Raw genomic sequence first — 20,634 nt, 5'->3', positions numbered from 1 at the left:
CTTTGACCTAGGAGTCTGTTGTCGCATCCTCTTAGATCCATCCCCTGTATTGTGCTTCACAGTCCTGCTGGGTTCCTCACATACTTGGGAACTTGGCCTTGAGTCAGAACACTGGAACACCTGTTTGCAAGGAAAGGGACAAAGAAGTCTGGCAATGCAGGCAGAAGCCAGGAGTCAACTTGGGTCTATAACTTAAGACATACCATTTTCTAGAACTTTGATTAAGACTGCCTATTCCTCTCCCTTTCTTTTTGTAGGAAAGATCCTATGCTTTAATGGCTATCTTCCCATTTGTTAATGCTTACCTGATTCAATGTTTATGTTAACCATGGTCTGATGAGGCATCTTTGATTAGGGTTTTCTTTCATCATAGTACCTACTCTAGTCCAGCACTGTTGTAGGCTTTCAATATATGCTGTTCCCTCTTCTCAAGGAGCAACATCTTGGGGAGGGAAAAGTGGGGGGGGGGGGGGAATCAGAGGAGTTCTGTTTTATACATGCTGAAAACAAAATACTAAATGTCCACATGGAAAAGGCAGGTGGTAGATGGATGTGCAAATCTGAAATGCCAGTGAGTGGTCTGGGTGGAGATACAGATTTGGGAATCATTTAGATAAAGTTAATATTTGAAGCCAGAGGCCACTATGAGATCATTTTAGGACAGTCTGGAGCTCAAGAAGTAAAAGGGCCCAGAAAAGAATCCTGTGGACACCAGGATTCAGAGGCTGCACAAAAGGCGAATAGCCAGGGAAGTAGGAGGGAACCCATAGCATGTGGTATCAGGGAAGCCAAGAGAATACCCGTCAGAGAAGGAGAGGGTTTATGCCACAAGCTTCTCAGAGGTCAGGTAAGAGGAAAATGAAGTGACCCTTGTATTTGTCATGGTAGAAGGCACTCTTGACTGTCTTGGAGTGGATTAAGAGAGGAACCAAGAAGGCAAGAAAATGGAATTAACAGTAAATTCTTTAGGGGATTAGGCAGTAGCATAAAACATTTACATATTCAAGAAACCCCTTCTATATAGTACATTGAATCGTTTTATTAAATTTGTTGGCACCTTACTGTGTGCCAAGCTCATAGCACCAGACTTTCTTCTTGTTTATTATTTTTGGATTTATAGAAATGTGTGGCCCAGAGAATTTAACACCTGCTCCTTTTGGTAGATGGTTAGAGCAACTTTTTGGTTTTTATAATGCACTTAAAAAAAATTTGAAAGGCTGAGGGAAAGGGATTGATACATACTCACAAAAGAGTACCTGCTGATATTTAATGCTTTTTAGCTGATTATCAAGGTCATAATATCCTAAATCCTCTTTGCTTTAGACTATAAAAAATTTCCATTTACCCTAATCACATTAGAGCAGGGCCAACTGATCATTATCTTAGTAAGATTTTGCTTGTGTAATGGGTGGCAGTGATTGATTCTGGCTATTTATTACAAACTTCTAGGAAGGCCTCTGTTATTGTTAAATGTTGAAAATGATGTTCTTTTCTGTTTGAGTGTTTTCTTGATTCTGATGTGAAGGTCTCCAGATTAACAAGGCTTACATCTCAGTCTGTGAATCCTCATCAGAGGTTTGTGAACTCATTTTGTACATGGTATGATAAGAGCAATAGTGTTTGAAAATTAGAAACAGGCTCACTACCCTATTTTTGAGAAATGAGATGCTACTGTTTTTGTTGCATTGAGTTAGATCCACTGAAAAATACTGCAGTGATAAAAACAACACCACCACTCACTGTGTTTTGCTTATTTTGAGTATTAGTGCCTTTTTACCCTTTTTACGTAGGTCAGCTCCTCCCTCTCCATTCTGTCTCACTATAGCCCAGGGCAAACTGATGAATCTGAGACTCCTGAGACACAACAGGTTCAAAATGCCATTTGTTTGCATCCCAAACACGATTCTTCTTTTATTTGTGTCAGCTTTCTGACTCATAACCATCGGTCCTTCTATGTCTTCCCAGCCCAATTACCTGCACTGCTGCTTTCTCCATAATGCTGTATCATCTCTCTTATTTATTAAGAAATTTATTATCAAATTGGTTTCCATACAACACCCAGTGCTCATCCCAACAGGTGTCCTCCTCAATACCCATCACCCACACACCCCACCCTCCCACCCCCCATAAGCCCTCAGTTCTCAGTTTTTAGGAGTCTCTTATGTTTTGGCTCCCTCCCTCTCTAACCACATTTTTTTCCCTTCCCCTCCCCCATGGTCTTCTGTTAAGTTTCTCAGGATCCACATAAGAGTGAACACATGGAATCTGTCCTTCTCTGTATGACTTATTTCACTTAGCGTAACACTCTCCAGTTCCATCCACGTTGCTACAAAAGGCCATATTTTATTCTTTCTCATTGCCAAGTAGTATTCCATTGTGTATATAAAGCACAATTTCTTTATCCATTCATCAGTGGATGGACATTTAGGCTCTTTCCATAATTTAGCTATTGTAGAGAGTGCTGCCATAAACATTGGGGTACAAGGGCCCCTATGCATCAGCACTCCTGTATCCCTTGGGTAAATTCCTAGCAGTGCTACTGCTGGGTCCTAGGGTAGGTCTATTTTTAATTTTTTGAGGAACCTCCATACTGTTTTCCAGAGTGGCTGCACCAGTTTGCATTCCCAACAACAGTGCAAGAGGTTTCCTGTTTCTCCACATCCTCGCCAGCATCTATAGTCTCCTGATTTGTTCATTTTGGCCACTCTGACTGGCATGAGGTGATATCTGAGTGTGGTTTTGATTTGTATTTCCCTGATGAGGAGCGATGTTGAGCATCTTTTCATGTGCCTGTTGGCCACCTGGATGCCTTCTTTAGAGAAGTCTATTCATGTTTGCTGCCCATTTCTTCACTTGATTATTTGTTTTTCGGGTGTGGAGTTTGGTGAGTTCTTTATTGATTTTGGATACTAGCCCTTTGTCTGATATGTCATTTGCAAATATCTTTTCCCATTCCATTGGTTGCCTTTTAGTTCTGTTGATTGTTTCCTTTGCAGTGCAGAAGCTTTTTATCTTCATGAGGTCCCCATAGTTCATTTTTGCTTTTAATTCCCTTGGCTTTGGGGATGTGTCAAGTAAGAAATTGCTGTGGCTGAGGTCAGAGAGGTTTTTCCCTGCTTTCTCCTCTAGGGTTTTGATGGTTTCCTGTCTCACATTCAGGTCCTTTATCTATTTTGAGGTTTTTTTTTGTGAATGGTGTCAGAAAGTGGTCTAGTTTCATCCTTCTGCATGTTGTTGTCCAGTTCTCCCAGCACCATTTGTTAAAGAGTCCTCTCTATTTCCATGGTCATTGCCCTCGCTCCAGACTTCACTTATGAGCACAGCATATGGAGCACGGCAGTAATTTAACTGCTTCCCCCTCCCAACCTTAATGTATTTTTGTTGCCAGATTAGTATTATTGGAGCACCATCCCATTCTCATCATAACCCAACTATGAATAGGAAAGAAAAAAAATGCTCCTCTCTGTCAACAGAATGAAGCTAACACCACCTCAGTGTTCAATCTGGCTCCCACGTGCCTTGCTTATGTTATTTCCCATGTAACAAATCTTTACATACCCTGGTTCCATGTAAATTGAATCGCTCCCTGTATTTTCTTATATTTTAATTTTGTCTCTTAATATTCTCTTCACTTCAAATTCCATATTAATTCTTCAAGACGCAAGAGAAGGTCCACTTGCATGAAGATTTCCCTGCTCCTGTCCCCATTTTTCTTAAATACTGGGAGAGGACCCCCCAAAAATGAGAAATTTACAATTCCTTATCATTACCCAAAAGCCTACCATATTTTACTTTTATATATTTAATAATAAATATTAAATATTATTAATATTAAATATTAAATAATAAATATTAAATATTAAATATTTAAAAATAAATATTATTATATTTATATATGCCTCTTCTACTTCATTGAACATGGGATATTGAATCTTTGTATCATTAATTTGACAATATTTAATGTGCTTCCTATTGTGGGTACTCCTGGATAGAGCGAATGACAGAAAGAATGGAAATTGAGTGTGAGGTAGTTAAGTTGAACCCTGCACTCAAACTGCCCTGCCCCTTATTAACTGTGTGACCTTGACCCTGGATAATTGCTTAAAGCAGTCTGTGCTTCAGATTTTTCATCACTAAAATGGGATAAAGTTATCACCTATCCCATAGGGTTGCTTTGAGGCTTAAATGCCATCATGTTTATAAAAACATAGAAGAGTTTCTTATATGTCATAAGTGCTGTATAAATTTAGTTTTTATTAATCTTGATGAAGGTGGAGTTCTAATGTACTGGGACAAAGTTTTCTAATATCCTTGATTAGTGTCTGTTACTTAATATTAAACTCTCTCAATTTCCGCATTATTTAATTATTAATGTGAATGTACACTCAACTATTGAAGTGAACATAGTAGTTGCTTGAAAGTATTAACATGTTACTCTTGTCTGGAAGATAAAATGTTAATATAAATGAAATACTGAAGATTCTATGATATTTCAAATTTTGCCACCTACCATTTTAGAGAATATGCATGCATTGTCTTCAGGCTATTGAAGTCTCATGGTTTTTAGATTTGAGGTTAAATTCTTATGTTCTTGCTTTTGAACACTTTGATCCATTATTTAATACAGTTCAGTTCACATAGGGTAATCTTATATGTAATTAACTCATTCATCTTTCCCCTACTTCTTTAGCATTCAAATGAAAGTGTGGTTTGGGAAATGATCTTTCTTAGTTTTATTGAAACATAATTGACCTATGTCTTTGTATAAGTTTAAAATGTACAGCATGATTGTTTGGTTCACGTATATTGTGAAATGATTACCACACTGGTTTAACCAAGTTCTGTCTTCTCTTATAGATACAATAAAAAGAAAATGGAACTTTTTTTCCCTTGTGATGATAACTCTTAGCTTTTCCTATATATCCTGCAGCAGTCCTAGCTATATTCCTCATGCTGTACAGTATATCCTTAGTGCTTATTTATGTTATAACTGGAAGTTTGGGCTTTTTGACCACCTTCAGTTTCCTTCCCTCCCAACCCCCTCTGCCTTTGGTGACCACAGTTCTGATCTCTGAGTTTTGTTTTTTCAATTAGAGAAAAATTTTTTTTAGATTGCACACAAGCAATCCTACAGTATTTACTTTTCTATGACTTACTCTACTTAGCATAATGCCTTCAGGTTCGATACATGTTATTGCAAATGGTAGGATTTCTTCTCCTTTATGGGTGAATAATATTCCATTGTATATATACACTACAACTTCTTGATCCATTCATCCATCGATGGGCATTTAGGTTGTTTCCATGTCTTGGCTATTGTAAATAATGCTGCTACGAACATGGTGCAGATATCTTTTCAAGCTTGTGTTTTCATTTCCTTTGGATATATTCCCAGAAGTGGAATTGCTGGACCATATGGTTGTTGTATTTTTAATTTTGTGAGAATCCTCCATACTGTTTTCCATAGTGACGGCACCAAATTATAGTCCCACCAACAGTGCACACAGGTTCCCTCTTCTCCACATCCACGCCAGCATTTGTTATCTCTTGTCATTTTGATGATGGCTATTCTAACAGGCATAAGGTGACATTTTTGTGGTTTTCATTTGCATTTCCCTAGTGACTTATCAAGTTAGGTGTATTTTCATGTACCTGTTGGTCTTTCATATATCTTCTTTGGAGAAATATCTATTCAGGTCCTTTGCTCATTTTTTAAATTGTGGTGTTTTGTTTTTGTTTTGATTTGTATGAATTCTTTATGTGTTTTGGATACTAACTTATTTTAAGATGTATGGTTTGAAAATATTTTTTCATTCCATGGGTTTTCTTTTCACTGTTGGTTTCTTTTGCTGAGCAGAAACTTTTTAGCGTCCTATAGTTAATACTTGTTTATATTTGATTTTGTTGCATTTGCTTTCAGTATTGTATATAAAAGCAAATAAATCATTACCAAGACCCCAGTCAAGGAGCTTTATTCCTTTGTTCTAGGATTTTCACGGTTTCAGGTTTTATATTTAAGCCTTTAATCCATTTGAGTTAAATATTGTGAGGGGTGGAAGATATGGGTCCAGTTTCATTCTCTTACATATGAATACCTAATTATCCCAGCATGATTTATTAAAGAGATTGTCTTTTCTCCATTGAGCATTCTTGGCTCCTTTGTCAAATATTAGTTGATTATACATTGTTGGGTTTATTTATGGGCTCTGGACCTGTTCTATTCATCTTTGTGTGTTTTCATGTCCATGCCTTACTGTTTTTGACGACTGTAACTTTATAGTATAGGTTGAAATTAGGAAGTGTGATGCCTCCTGCTTTTGTTCTTTCTCAGGATTTCTTTGGCTTTTCAGGATTTTTTGTGGTTCCATGTAAATTTTAGGCATATTTTTTCTACTTCTATAAAAAAGAAATGCCATTGGAATCTTTATAGGGTCTTCCAGGCTATGAACATGGGAAACCTTTCCATTTATATGTGTTTTCTTTGATTTCCTCAATTTTATTTACCAATATCTTGTAGTTTTCAGAGTAGAGATCTTTGACCTCCTTAGTAAAATTTATGCTTAAGTATTTTGTTTTTGATGCTATTGTAAATGGCATTTTAAAATTTCTTTTTGAGAAAATTCATTGTTACCGTATAGAAACACTACTGGTTTTTCTATGTTAATTTTGTATCCTATTACTACTAAAGTCATTGATTAGATCTAATAGGTTTTTGGTTGAGTCTTTAGGATTTTCTGTACATCAAACCTTATTCTCTACAAGTAAAGACCATTTTACTTCTTTGCAGTTCTGATACCTTTTATTTCTTTTTTTGTTGCCAGGTTGTTCTAGGTTGGTCTTCTAGTATTATCTTCAATAGTAGTACTGAGGGTAGGTGCCCCTGTGTTACTCCTCATCTTAGAGGGAAAGCTTTTAATTGAGTATGTTGTTAGGGGCTTATTATGTTGAAATAAGTATGTTCTTTCTTCCTTCTGGGAAATGCATTTTTAAGACTCTTAGAACTGTTCTACAAGGACCCATGGCAGAACTGCTATTTCTGAGTCAGGTTTTTTATACATAATCTATACGATAGATACAAGGGAATTCTTTCAATGCTTTGCCTCTAGCACATGTGATGTTACCTGAATCATGAGAGTATGGGAATAACTTCATTTTCTTATTATTATTATATTCTTTTTGTTGTATGACATTACAAAGAGAGTTTACCATGTTGTTGGCTGATTCCCAGTGACCAAGAAAAAGGGAGGAAAGAGGTTTTGGTTTTTTCAGGGGGATTGACTCACAGAAGATGGGTCAGCTTGGAGGGAATGTCTTGGACATTCTTTGTATTTGAATTAAAATTTACACTAGTTCTTTGAATTCCCCTATTCGAGATGGAGTTGTTTTACCCCTCTGGGTAGGCTGGGCTGACAAGAGGCATACATTGCAGGCTGAGGTAGTGGTCATAAATATCTGAAGTTCAACAATAATAGGAAACTATGAAAGATATGTCATGAGATAATACCTGCTTTATTATTAAATGATTGGTAAGGTAATCTCAGATTTTAAGATTGATCAGGACAGTGAAGGTAGGTAAGAGAAATGTTGCTGGCAGAAGAAAGAAACACAAGCAGAATGCATGACTGGGAAAATGTAATATGTTCAGTAAACACTAAACAAACTGACTTGTATAGATAATGGAATTATCCAAGAGCTTAAAAATATAGATTGGTACAAAATTTGGGAGGACCTTAATACTAACCTGAGGTGTTTGGGTATCATTCTCTCTATTCATATTGATTTATTTAGTCCTTTCTCTCCTTTCCTCATCTCTCTTCCTCCCTCTGAGACTGTAGCGTGATCAAGGGTAGTGGGAATTCTATGTAGAAATAGGAAGCTATGTTGAAGAGTGGATGATAAAGAACAGATTGTTTTTTTGAAATTTTAACTTATTTTTTTAATTTACATCCGAGTTAGCATATAATGCAGTAATGATTTTAGGAGTAAGTTCCATTGATTCATCCCATATGTATAACACCCAGTGTTCATCCCAACAAGTGGCTTCCTTAATGCCCCTTACCCATTTAGCCCATCTCCCCATCCACAACCCCTCCAGCAACCCTCAGTTCTCTGTATTTAAGAGTCTCTTATGTTTTGTCTCCTTCCTTGTTTTTATATTAGTTTTGCTTCCATTCCCTTATGTTCATCTGTTTTGTATCTTAAAATCCACATAATGAGTGAAGTCATATGATATTTCTCTTTCTCTGACTAATTTTGTTTAGCATAATACACTCTAGTTCCATCCATTTGTTGGAAATGGCAAGATTTCATTCTTTTTGATTGGCGAGTAATTCTGCATTGTATACATATACGACATGTTCTTTATTCATCTGTTGATGAACATTTGGGCTCTTTCCATACTTTGGCTATTGTTGATAGCACTGCTGTAAACATTGGGGTGCATGTGCCCTTTCGAAACAGCACAAGAACAGGTTTAGTTTTAGCTTGAGGACTTTGTGGGTGCCTAAAAAGAAAGGCCTTGCCTTCAGCTGGAGAGCTGAAACTCAGGGGAAAGGCCAGTGGTATGTACTGACTAATGATACTGTTTTGAGAAGTAACTGGAGATACTCTGATATCTAGAATAGCCAAGAACGTGTGTGTGTGTGTGTGTGTGTGTGTGTGTGTGTGTGTGTGTGTGTGTGTGTAGGCATGAGGAGGTGGGGGGCAGCACAGAAAACAGAAGTAGTAGGTAGAGTTAGGCGCTATCTTTATGATAAATCTGTGGTTCAAGTAATAATAAAAATTAACACGATTTATAGATGAAGTAAATTAACACCTAAAGCTTTTTGATGAGTGGTTTTAGGTTCTGTTGCAAAATCCATGTATATTTGATAGTGTCAAGTAAACACTGGGCTACTAGAAAATTACGTGATAAAGTGTTGAAGTGTTCTTTTGGAATCTGTGTTAGGTTTGTACTGCTTACTTCTCATGATGTATTATGTATAAATCACTGGATTTATAGATAATATAAATACAGTGGACCAGCATATGGATTAATCTTAGGGAAAACACGAAGTTTATATAACAAATCCTAGTCTCCTTGCATTTTTCATACTAAAGCATAAAGATGAATATTGCAAGAAAATAACAATATAATTTGAAAAGAGGTATGCCATAATTGGAGTATGGAGTTGGAGAGAATACTAATTTCTTCAGTGGGAGAAAGGACATGATTGAGTAAGGTTGGCACACACAAAGGCATCATTATGGGAAAACAGCTATTCCCCTTTTTAGTGATTGACAGTGTTAATACAGTTATCCTGGTTCTAGAAAATAGATTGATAGGAGAGGGTAATGATGCTAAACAGCACTGTGAAAAGTGCTTTTTATAAATGATCTTTTTTTTAAAGATGAGCAAATTTAATGAACTCAAATGTTTGATATTTATAGTTTTTAAACCATTGAAAGAATATCACAAGTTGTAAAATGAAGGTGTTAGATGGAACTTGGTAAAGTTATTTTATTGCTGTTTATTACAGTTTGTGAAAATTTTAGACTTGGACACCACATAGGCTTTGGGTCCTCCTGAGGCCTTTCTGCAAAGGGAGATGTGCTGATCCCTGAGATCTCTTTTCAGAACTGTTTCCAAGGACATGAGGGGAATGTGGCAAAGACAGCCTAGGGTTAGAGATTTGTAAGTCAAGACCAAAATAGACTGCTGCATCAGGTCAGCATTTACTCCTCCACCTTTTACTATTTCCATCTTCACGAATGCATCCTGTTACTAATCAACCAGGAAACACATCTCTCTCATTACTGAATTCTTACAGCACCTGGTCAGTAACTTTCTTGTGGCAATTCTGTTCTGTGTACTATTTTTACTGTTTTCGACATAAAGTGTGAACTTCTGGAAGGCCCTTACTTCTGTAGGTACTGATGAGCTTTCATAGTGGTTGCTATATGGTAGGTGTAGGAAAGGTAAATAGAGTTGGTAAAGTAACTGTGGACCATTGCCAACACTATTGAGAGTCTGTGTCTTAGCATCCCTTTACAAAGATTTAACAAATCTCTGTAAGAGTAAGGTTGATGATGTGTAGGTCTGAGGTGACCATTTCCCATGGTTTATTTTTTAAAACCCATATAGCCTCTTCTAGGATATAGAGGCTTCTAGAAAGATGATGTCCTTACAGAGTTGTTCTTTACTTTGTTTGAGTTAGGGAGTTGCCACCCCTTTGAGTAAGGTATGAAAGTCAAGCCGTTCCCCGAGGGGAAAAAAAATGCATAACTCTACAAAATTTTGCTCACAACTTGAGTAATTCAGACCCCCCAAAGGTCCAGGTTAAGAATTCCCTAGCCTAGAGAATTTTAATTAAGGAAATTATAATCCCTGTGTAAAAACAAGAGGAAAATAAAAATTCACTTTCTGTATTAAATATTAAGCTAGTGAAATATTTTCATCGTTGGAGTGGTCACTGATTTTTGAATATGGTAATTGATTTTGAAGTGGTATCAAAATTGATAATTTTCAATTAATCATGGAAAATGCTTTGTATAGTGGATAGTAGAGGCATTGCAGGGAATAAGGCTACATTTGGGCACCTGTCATGGTCAAGGTTGATTGACCCTTTTTAAAAGACCTGAAAGATCTTCTGTCCCAGAGGATTCTGAATGTGGAAACAGTAATTTCTGTGTAATGAATAGGAGGAAACTAAAAGTACATTTCCTGTACTAAATATTTGCCATTCCAGAAATATCTCTTGATAATTGAAATTGATAATTTTCAATTAATAATTGAAAATGCTCTGTGTAGTGGATACTAGGGGCATTACAGAGAATAAAGATACATTTGGGCATCTGTTATGGTCAGGGTTGAATAACTCCCTTTAAAAGACTGGGAAAATATTCTGTGCCAGGAAAGGACACCTGTGAGTTAAGTCATCTATTGTCAAAAAGTGTTGAAATCAAGAATTTAAAAGAAAATGAAGTTTAAAATGAAGTTGCTCTTGTGGAATGAAACTTATGTCTAGTCCCTACCATGAATTCCAGAGTCTGCATATCCCCATTTTATCTCATACCCCAAATCAGGCATTAGAGACAGATGTGTTTCCCAACATTTAATTTTTTTCTTTTATTATTTTAACATTTCTTTGTTTTGAGAGAGAGCAAGAATCCCAAGCAAGCTCTGTGCTTTCAGGACACAGCCCAATGTGGGGCTCAATCTCAAGAACCGTGAGTTCATGACCTGAGCCATAATCAAGAGTTGGATGCTCAACCGACTGAGCCACCCAGGTACTCTGGTGTTACCAGGCATTTTATTTTATTTTAATTTTTCTTAATGTTTATTTTTGAGAGAGCACATGCACAGGCACACAGCGGGGAAGGGGCAAAGAGAGAGGGAGACGTGGAATCTGAAACAGGCTCCAGACTGTGAGCTGTCAGCAAAGAGCCTAGCACAGGGCTCGAACCCATGAACCGTGAGATCATGACCTGAGCTGAAGTTGGACGCTTAACCTACTGAGCCACCCAGGTGCCCCTGTTACCCAGCATTTTAAAATCTGATGTCCCACATCTGTAAACCACCTAACCAGACTTCTCCTTTTTTTCTATTTTTATTTTTTGAGAAGGGGGTGGAGGGAGTGGTATAAAAACCCAGGTTCTCTTGAGGGTCAGAAAAGGAAAAGAATTATGTTCACCATAACCATAGGTACAAGTGTTCTGATGAGAGGAGATGTACTTGAAGTGGCTAAGGAAACACTCCACTCCCCAGAAAAGTGGTCCTGGCCAAGAACTCTTGAGTACCTCAGTTCTGGTCTGCCTCAACAATGTGATCTAGGTTTCACCCTGCATGGCTCAAGGTTGGATTGGATGTGGGCCGTGAGACAAAGGGGAAGGTTAAAGATGACACGTAGGCTTTGGGCTTGAGCATTTGTATGACATGGCATTATTCATCAAAGGAGTGATTGGGACAGGCTACTAGAAAATCAAGATTGCATTTTGGGCTTACTAGTGCAATGAGCCTTCTCTTCATGCAAACAGAAATGGTAAATAGGCAGCTGGAAATGTAAGTCAAACTCTAATGAAGGATTGGAGCTAGAAATACATGCTTGGGAGTTGTCAATGAGTAGATGCTATGTAGGGCCATATGCTTTGAGGAAAGAAGTCAGGTGGTGAACTTGAAGATTTAAGAGGTCTGAGACCCCCCATCTACTGTTGACAAATGTTAACCTCATAAGAGGCCATGTCCAATTTCATAATGGAAAGTAAAAGAAAACCCATTTGCCTTTTTAGAATTTATTTTTAGACATTGTGAAAAGAGGTGCATTATTATTAAAACCAACTGCAGGTTCCCTGGAGGGAAATGGGTCTGGTTATAAAAGGGCAACTTATGATGTTAAAACTCTTCAGTGTTTTGACTGGTGGTGGTGAACCTGTGAATCTAGATAAATAATTGGTTAAGACAAATGAATAAGCATAAAACTGAGAAACTCTGGATAAGATGGATGATTATATCAAAGTCAATATCCTGGTTGTGCTAGAATAGTTTTGTATGATGGTGCCATTGGGGGAAACTGGGCAGTGGGTGTATCTATTTCTTATAACTACATGTGAAACTAATTTCAATTAAGTCAACTTTTAAGAAAATATTTATAAAAATTACATAAGCTTTCAATGAATTTGAAAACAAAGGCAATACTCAGAAGAAAACAAAACGCACGGGACATTAACATTCTTACATGTAAAAATAAAAAAAGCTAACCAACTGATCTACTTCCTTCAATTGTATTTAGAATTACATGACACAAAGATAAGAATTTATTGGTTGTTTTTATTAGCTTTTCCTCTCTTTTGTTAATGTGTTTGGAATTATGCTGTTCTATTTTCACCAAATGACACCAGTAGTCACAAAAATTAGTGTTCGGTCTCTGAAAATTTATTAAGGAAGAGAAAGCTAGTCAAAGGTCGTTTGGTACAGCAGCGCTCTGCTTTTGTCTGCCTACGTTGTTTCAGAAAAAGCACTTAAGGTATTAATATTTTTTAGAAGTAGCAGAAAACTGGCTCTTGCAGTGATCATTCTTGCAAAACCCAGAAGTAAGTCAAATAATCCACTTAAAATTAGGGGCTGTTAATAAGAAGATAAGAATATTTGAAGATGTTAAATAGTGTTTTGTGATTGAGTTTGAAGGAGAACTATGACCTTTTATTTTAAGATGTTAAATACTGTGTCTTAGTGGAACTAGAACTCTTTACATGCAGGTAATCATTTCATTTCAGTTTTCTGTGGAAACATACTGATTAGCATTTAAGCAAAAATCGGAACATTTTCCGTGTTAAGTTTAACGTATTTGAAGTATTATAGTTACAAGTTCTTACACATAATTTTTGCTTTTAGGACCTTGATTTCCATTACCTAGAACAGACATACCACGTATTCTTTAACAGTTTTGTTAGTTTTTAATGTAGATTATTTTGACTTTGGACACAGTGAAGAGAAACTGTTTGACTTTGCCTCCTATTAACTGTATTTGTTTTGAGATGACATGGAAAATTGTCTACAGGGGCGCCTGGGTGGCGCAGTCGGTTAAGCGTCCGACTTCAGCCAGGTCACGATCTCGCGGCCCGTGAGTTCGAGCCCCGCGTCAGGCTCTGGGCTGATGGCTCAGAGCCTGGAGCCTGTTTCCGATTCTGTGTCTCCCTCTCTCTCTGCCCCTCCCCCGTTCATGCTCTGTCTCTCTCTGTCCCAAAAATGAATAAATGTTGAAAAAAAAAATTTAAAAAAAAAAAAAGAAAATTGTCTACCAACAATTTAGTTTAAGAAAATCTTGGCTATTTTTAAACTTGTCTTTTAAAAGAATTTGATTTTTTAAATGAACTTGGAAACATATTTTTTGGAAAGTAACCCCAGATCTCTCTTTTTAATGAATAAATAATAGACTTCCTATGTCCCTCTAACCTGTTGTTAGTGCCGGAAACAGAGTGATCTTTCCAAAATCCTGTTTAAAACCTCTCAGTGAATTCTCATTGCTGTAGGAACCAACTCCAGACTCCCTAATGTGGCTGTGAATAGTAGTTTATGAAGTAGCTGGTCTCTCTCCAGCCCCATTTTCCATGTATCTTCCCCTGCCTGCCCTCCCATCCCATTACCAAGATTATTAATCTCACCTCCAAACTTTTGATGCCCTCTTAGTGAAACATCTTCCCCTTTTCTTGACTCTTTATATTTGCCCCGACACCACCATCCTGTTGACCTGCATTGCCCCCACTCCTCTTTTTCAGGCATTATTTTTTTCTTTTTTAAGGCCGTGTTAAAGCATGTAATCTGGTCCATTTGTAGTTCTTCAGCAAATAGAATACATCTCTATTTTCCTAGGCATTTAATGTGGTACTCAATACTAATGCAGTCTTTAGGTGGGCCTTTACTATAATACAGTTGTATTGTGTGGTCCTGTTTTCTTAATGAGGGAAGTAGGAAAGGGGAAGGAATTAAAGTTGAGGGAAACATCTGTAGCCCACCCAGTGCATCCCCCACTGCGCATGGCTCATAGGACCTCCGCAGTTTAGCAGTTTTTATAATGAACTAATAAAAGAAATTGATTATGAATAATTCAGGAGAAGGGAATCATGAGGAAAAGTTAAAAGAAAATCTATAAGAAAAGGGTTATTTCACTGGATAAGTGAAAGTAATTTTCTGTGTAAATATCTTTAAAAAACAATGACCACGTGCTTTTCTTGCTTTCAATCAAATTTAGTACAAGAGAATGGAATTCTAATGTGGTGCCAGTCTGTGAAGAGTAGAAGGGTTTCCTGGCAGTATAAGTCTGTTGAAAACTAGAATGAGGAGAATATGAAAACTTAAAGGGTAGGAAGTTCTATCAGTCAATCAAATGCTACTTTTATAGTTTAGCACTAATGCACAAACTTGTTATAAAACTGACGAAGAAGTAAAACATTACTCAGTATCTCACCATCCAGAAATACACTGTGGAAATTTGAAAGAACAAGACAAGAGACTCGTCTATCTGGAACTACTTAGGAACTGACCTTCAAGAAGATAGAAGGATGGACTGAATAAGCCTAACAACCATTTAACCAATTTAATATAACTTCAAGGAAACAGCTTACTGGACACGTTGGGCAAAGAATGATTATGGTTAGATTTTTGGTAAACTGAGCTATGATTCTTAGCAATTGAATAACTTTTATAGCAACTGAATAACTTTTTTAGCAATCGGATAATTTTTTTGTGAACAAAACTAAAATGAAAGGTGCCCAAGAAATTTAATTGGACTGCTGACCTAATTAAACATTGTTCTGTGTTCTCAATAGGTAGCTGAGAGAATTTATTAAAAACAAAAATCGAGTCTTTAAATCTTCACTTTAAACTGTAGGTCACTGCCGTTAAGTAATCACATATGTGTAATTTCTGTCTTAAAGCTGGACAATGCAGATGAGCAAGCTGCTCAGATCAGAAGGGAACTTGATGGTCGTTTGCAGCTGGCAGAGAAGATGGCAAAGGTAAATGGTTAACTTTGACACACTGTGCCACACTTCTTTGTATGTAGATTTCTGTGAGCTGAAAAAGTTTTGTATAGATAAATGCAGCATAATTTTTATCATTTTCTTCTCTGTGTGCATGTTTCTTAAGCCCAAATATCTGAATGCATATTGTCTGAATGGAGCATATTATCTATTTTACAGATCCTTCCTTATACATAGGACATATTTAAGTTCAGTAACTTTTGTAGATTAAAGCCACGCCTGATTTTCTCAAACTGACAGATTTAAAAGAATTTTAATATTGCACTAAACATAATATAATCAGGGAGTAAAATATTGTCCCTGTGAAATATGTGAAATCACATATTCTAAAGTATTCAGCACGGTGATTGGCACATAGTGGAGTCAACTAATATTTGAATGGACGAAAGATACAGCTTGAAGTTTCTTGTAAAAAGTCTCTGTGTATTTAATGTTTTATTTTGTGCAATCACTGTGTTTCTCTGTAATAGGAATAAATTTCTTAAAAAAAATTTTTTTTGATGTTTATTTATTTTTGAGAGAGACAGAGACAGAATGCGAGTGGGTTAGGGACAGAGAGAGAGGGAGACACAGAAACCGAAACAGGCTCCAGGCTCTAAGCTGTCAGCACAGAGCCTGACGCAGGGCTCGAACTCATGACCACAAGATCATGACCTGAGCCAAAGTCGGCTGCTCAACTGCCTGAGCCACCCAGGCACCCCTGTAATGGAAATAAATTTCAAACAAAAACCTTGAATTTCTTCTTAAGACTTTAAAGATCATGGAACTTCATTATCTGCCTCATTCTTTAGTATAGTTGATGCATTAATTTATTAGTGGTAAGGGAAAATTTAGTCTTTACCAATAGACTTGAGGCTATAGTGCTCTTGATCTGAGACTATGATTTTTTTCCCTTTTTTCTGCTAAGCAAAACTTTGAATATTTGGTGGTAGACTCTTCCTTTCCCTCCCTCCATCTTTCGGATGACTCCTCCCTATTGAGGGAATATTACTCATTTCTTTAAAATTTAAGTATAATGTGTACAGTATACAGATAGTTGACAGCTCAGTGAATATGTGTGTATATATACACACATATATATATACACTGTGCGACCACCTCCCAAATTAAGATAGTGAACTTTTCCAGCACTAGAGAAGACACATCCTGTGCTGATTTTAACAATTTAAATGCGTTTGTTTTTGCAAAGACAAATATATTTGTGAATAATGTATAAGTTTTAAGAACACTAATACTGTGTTTATTTAAAAGTCTGTTAAACTAAAAAGTAGGGAAGTTGTTGAGAAATCGGAGATAAATAGAAAAGTAGAGAAAATTGAGAGAAATCTGGGTAGCAGAGAGGAGAGTAAGTTGTGAGAACCAAGTCGGAGATAGACGAGGAAGTATCTGCAGATGAATGAAAACATAGGATGGTGTGAGTTGGGAGCTAGAGAGTTATATTCATCCAAAGGGCAGTGGTTATAGGGCAGCATGCCTTGTTACTATGGTCTGGATATCTGGAGAGGCACTGCATCATCCCAGAGATAAAAATGTCAGATTCATAGCCTGGAAGTCAAGTTAGATTAAGACGATTAGAAGCTTTAGAGAAGAAAATACTTTCCCCAAAACCCTCAGCTGAATTGGAAACTGGCTGGAAAGACCTTTGCTTTTCTAGAAGACCCGAGGCTGGGAGAGAATCCCGAGAGATCTTCCAGACCCTGTGGGGAAGGACCCTGGAGCTGAGAGCTGCATTTGTAGATTGCCTAGGTGTATGTAGATTGTACCTGAGACTTCGCACATTGTCATGAGTTGGATTTGCTTCTGTAAGGGCCTGGCCAAAGATGTGATGCTTTAGAATAAAGTTTAAATGAATTTCTGGAGAGTAATGAAACAGGAGAGCCTTGGTGTTTTCTCAAGGCCAGGTCTGGGGAGGAGGATGTGGGTTTATAACCTCTGGACTTGAGAAGGGTCAGTGATGCACCTACAGAGAGTTCTCTTTGATGATACCCTGCTGATGCCATCACAAACATTGATACATTTTAAAAAGTGTGGAGAAGGGCCAGGCACTTGGGTGGCTCAGTTGGTTAAGCAAGTGTCCAATTCTTGATTACAGCTCAGGTCAAGATCTCATGGTTTCTGAGATCAGCCCCATGTCTGCTTGGGATTCTTTCTTACTCTCTCCCTGCCCCCCCATCCCACACTCCCACTGTGCCTCATCTCTCTCTCTCTAATAATAATCTCTCTCTCTCAAAATAAATAAATAAATAATAATACATATATAAATAAATAAATCTCTCTCTCTCTCTCTCAAAATAAATAAACATTAAAAAATAAAGTGTGGAGAAGGATGTGAAGCCAGTGGGATTGGAAGGGGGAAAAATGCCACCAAAAATAAAATGCCTTTTGGTGAATGTATTGACATAGCAGATAGAACATGTTTAATTGCTTTCTACTTTAATTGCACCAATTATAAGCCATCTTCATAAAATATTCATGGCGCTAATTATAATTATTGACCTTGTTGCATTGTATATCTATAATCTATGAACCCACAATGGCAGATGATACAATGAATCTGTTTAATAGACCAGGATATTGAGATCTAGGGAAGATTATTGATCTCAAGATTACATAACAAATAATGTGCTGGAGGCTGGGCTCAAACCCTGGTCCTTTGACTCCAGAACCTAGTTTGTGCTCTTGGGTGCAACTGCCTGTTCAATCTGATAAATCCAGAAGTGTTGTCCATTAGCTAATCATTGGTAATCAGTAACCCCTCCTACCACACTTCACAATACGATATAATAACAAGGAAGGCCCAGGGCAGAAATCTGTTTGAAAAGATAGAAATACTGACCTTAATACTTTAGCCAAGGTCTAATTTGGAAGTAGTCGGAAAGGTGTGGACTGAGCCAGAAAAACCTGTAGGCAAATCCATGATTGCCATTTCCTAGATATAGAACATTAGGCAAGTTTGTTTAACTTTTTGGAGCCTGAATTTTTCCATCCGTAAATTCAGTGTTTATTGAACACCTGCTAAAATAGCTATGCAATGTTGTAGGTGCTTAGGATACATCCAGACAAATGTGTGGTTGTCTTGGGATAAAACCAGACAAAAATATATCTGCTATGCCCTAACAGAGCTTGCATTTGAGAGAGCCCCACAATAAGCAATATATGTTCTATATAACTGAATTATGGAGGGTGATCATTTACTGTTTAGAAAATAAAGACAAGTTAGAGTCAGGAGTTTGGAAGGGAGGGAGGGTGCTTAAAATCTCCTGTTAAGTGGTCAGGTTAGGCCAGTTCTTGGCAGTGGTGTCTTTTCGATTACACCAAAAAACTTGGAATCATCTCTGACTCCCTTCTTTTTCTCGTGCTTCATGGCAAATTTATTAGAAAACCCATTTGCATCTGTCTTCAAAGTATTTCTAGAATCTGACAGATGTCTCCATCTTCCACCTACTACTCTGGTCCAGGCTTCATCTAGTGAAGATTAGGAGCACTTAAAAAGTGACTAAATTTGAATACTGTGAATTTTTTTATGGAGCAAACATTTTCACATATATCATGTGTTAGGGCTGCTAATGAGCGAGTGAATTAGGACTTTTAAACCATGGTTTATAAGAGCAACTCACAGTTAAACTAGAGAATAACCCATTTCTGATTCTTTTCTAATTTAACAGATCAAATTTAACATATAGAGTTGCCTGAAGTACCCTTGATTTTGTTTCCAAGAAAGAGGCAACATAAGCGGGCTAAATAAAGTTGATGAAATACTATTAATAAGCCTCTGAGCTTTAAAGCAGGATTGTCTATCTTTTCCCCCAGAGAGGAAAAAAAAAATGAGTATAGTCTATTTCTTGAAAAGTTGGAAAATGCTGATAAAACAGTCACTTTTGGTGATTCCTGCCAGTCTCCTCCTTAAAAAATGATAGTGAGTGAAGTGTTGTTTTTAATGCTAAATAGGAGTAGGATCTTTTATATGGTGATGGTAAGTTTTCCATCAAATAACACCTTAAAAATTTGACAAGAGAAAATTGGTGCATCCAGGCTTTCAAAGAAGGTATTTCTTTTTGCTTTGCTAAAACAAAAATTTTACAAAGGCAAAAATCATGACTCCTACACATATACAATGAACACACAATAAAGGTTTCATTGAGAGCATAATGAACAAGCCAACTAGTTATAGATGAAGTAACCTCAAGAACATACTAGAACTAGGTGGTTTTAGCCAAGGTTAAAATAAGATTCATGGATTAAATCTGAACGTGGTTAATTTCCAATAAAGTTGTAAAGTATAACCATTGGATTCTCTTATTCACCAGACACACACTATTTGTATCTTTTTCAGACAAAATTCTGTAAGGTTAACATGTAATTTCACTTTTTAAATTTTTTTTTTTTAACGTTCATTTTTGAGAGACAGAATGTGAGTGGGGGAGGGGCAGAGAGAGAGGGAAACAGAATCCAGAGCAGGCTCCAGGCTCTGAGCTGTCAGCACAGAGCCTTCTGTGGGGCTTGAACCCACAAATTGAGAGATCATGACCTGAGCCAAAGTTGGATGCTTAACTGACTGAGCCACCCAGGCGCCCCTGAGACTTTTCATCAATAAACAGTAAATTGAACTTAGTATATTTCCTCAAATGACCCTTGGATGTCCTTTATCCATACAGGACATTGAAAGGACCTTCCCCCCCTCACCCTTTTGCCTTATTTCTAAGTTTTGGAGACTTTTCATGACAACTTTTAAAGTCAGTGCACCAATCTATAAATCTATTTTTATGGCTTATTTTGCTTGTAATTTTGTTTTTCCTTTACATACATTGAGAAACCATTCCAAAACTTTTCTTTTTCACCAAAGGAAGCCAAGGTATTCTGTACCTGACTAGCTATGTGTTTTTCCTGGGATTGCAAACTGACTGTTTTTGGGGTGTCACTTCAAACTATAAAGGAATGTTGAAAGGGTATTTAAGAATCTTACTTACAAACGTTACTTCTGAATGTGGATATTTAATTACTGTGTGATAATATTCAATTTTAATATTGATTATATGTAAATTATGTTAAAAGAAATACGTGAAGGTTGTACTGGGGACAAGAAAAACAGGTGGCCTGGGACTCTGGGACTGATTTGTG

General features: G+C 37.0%; 1 protein-coding gene across 19 annotated transcripts in view; it reads left to right on the top strand.

Moving 5' to 3' along the window:
* CADPS2 (calcium dependent secretion activator 2) overlaps positions 1-20,634 on the top strand; it is a 540,583-nt gene that overhangs the window by 196,590 nt on the left and 323,359 nt on the right. For all 19 annotated transcript variants that reach the window (XM_043589377.1, XM_043589375.1, XM_043589367.1 and 16 more), the window contains exon 4: positions 15,412-15,492. In XM_043589377.1, the coding sequence (XP_043445312.1) occupies positions 15,412-15,492 (81 nt within the window). The remainder of the gene's footprint in view (positions 1-15,411; positions 15,493-20,634) is intronic.

The sequence above is a fragment of the Prionailurus bengalensis genome, chromosome A2, assembly GCF_016509475.1.
Source record: "Prionailurus bengalensis isolate Pbe53 chromosome A2, Fcat_Pben_1.1_paternal_pri, whole genome shotgun sequence".
Lineage (NCBI taxonomy): Eukaryota > Metazoa > Chordata > Mammalia > Carnivora > Felidae > Prionailurus > Prionailurus bengalensis.
The sequence above is the reverse complement of the archived record's forward strand: the minus strand, read 5'-3'. Positions and strand labels throughout refer to the sequence as shown.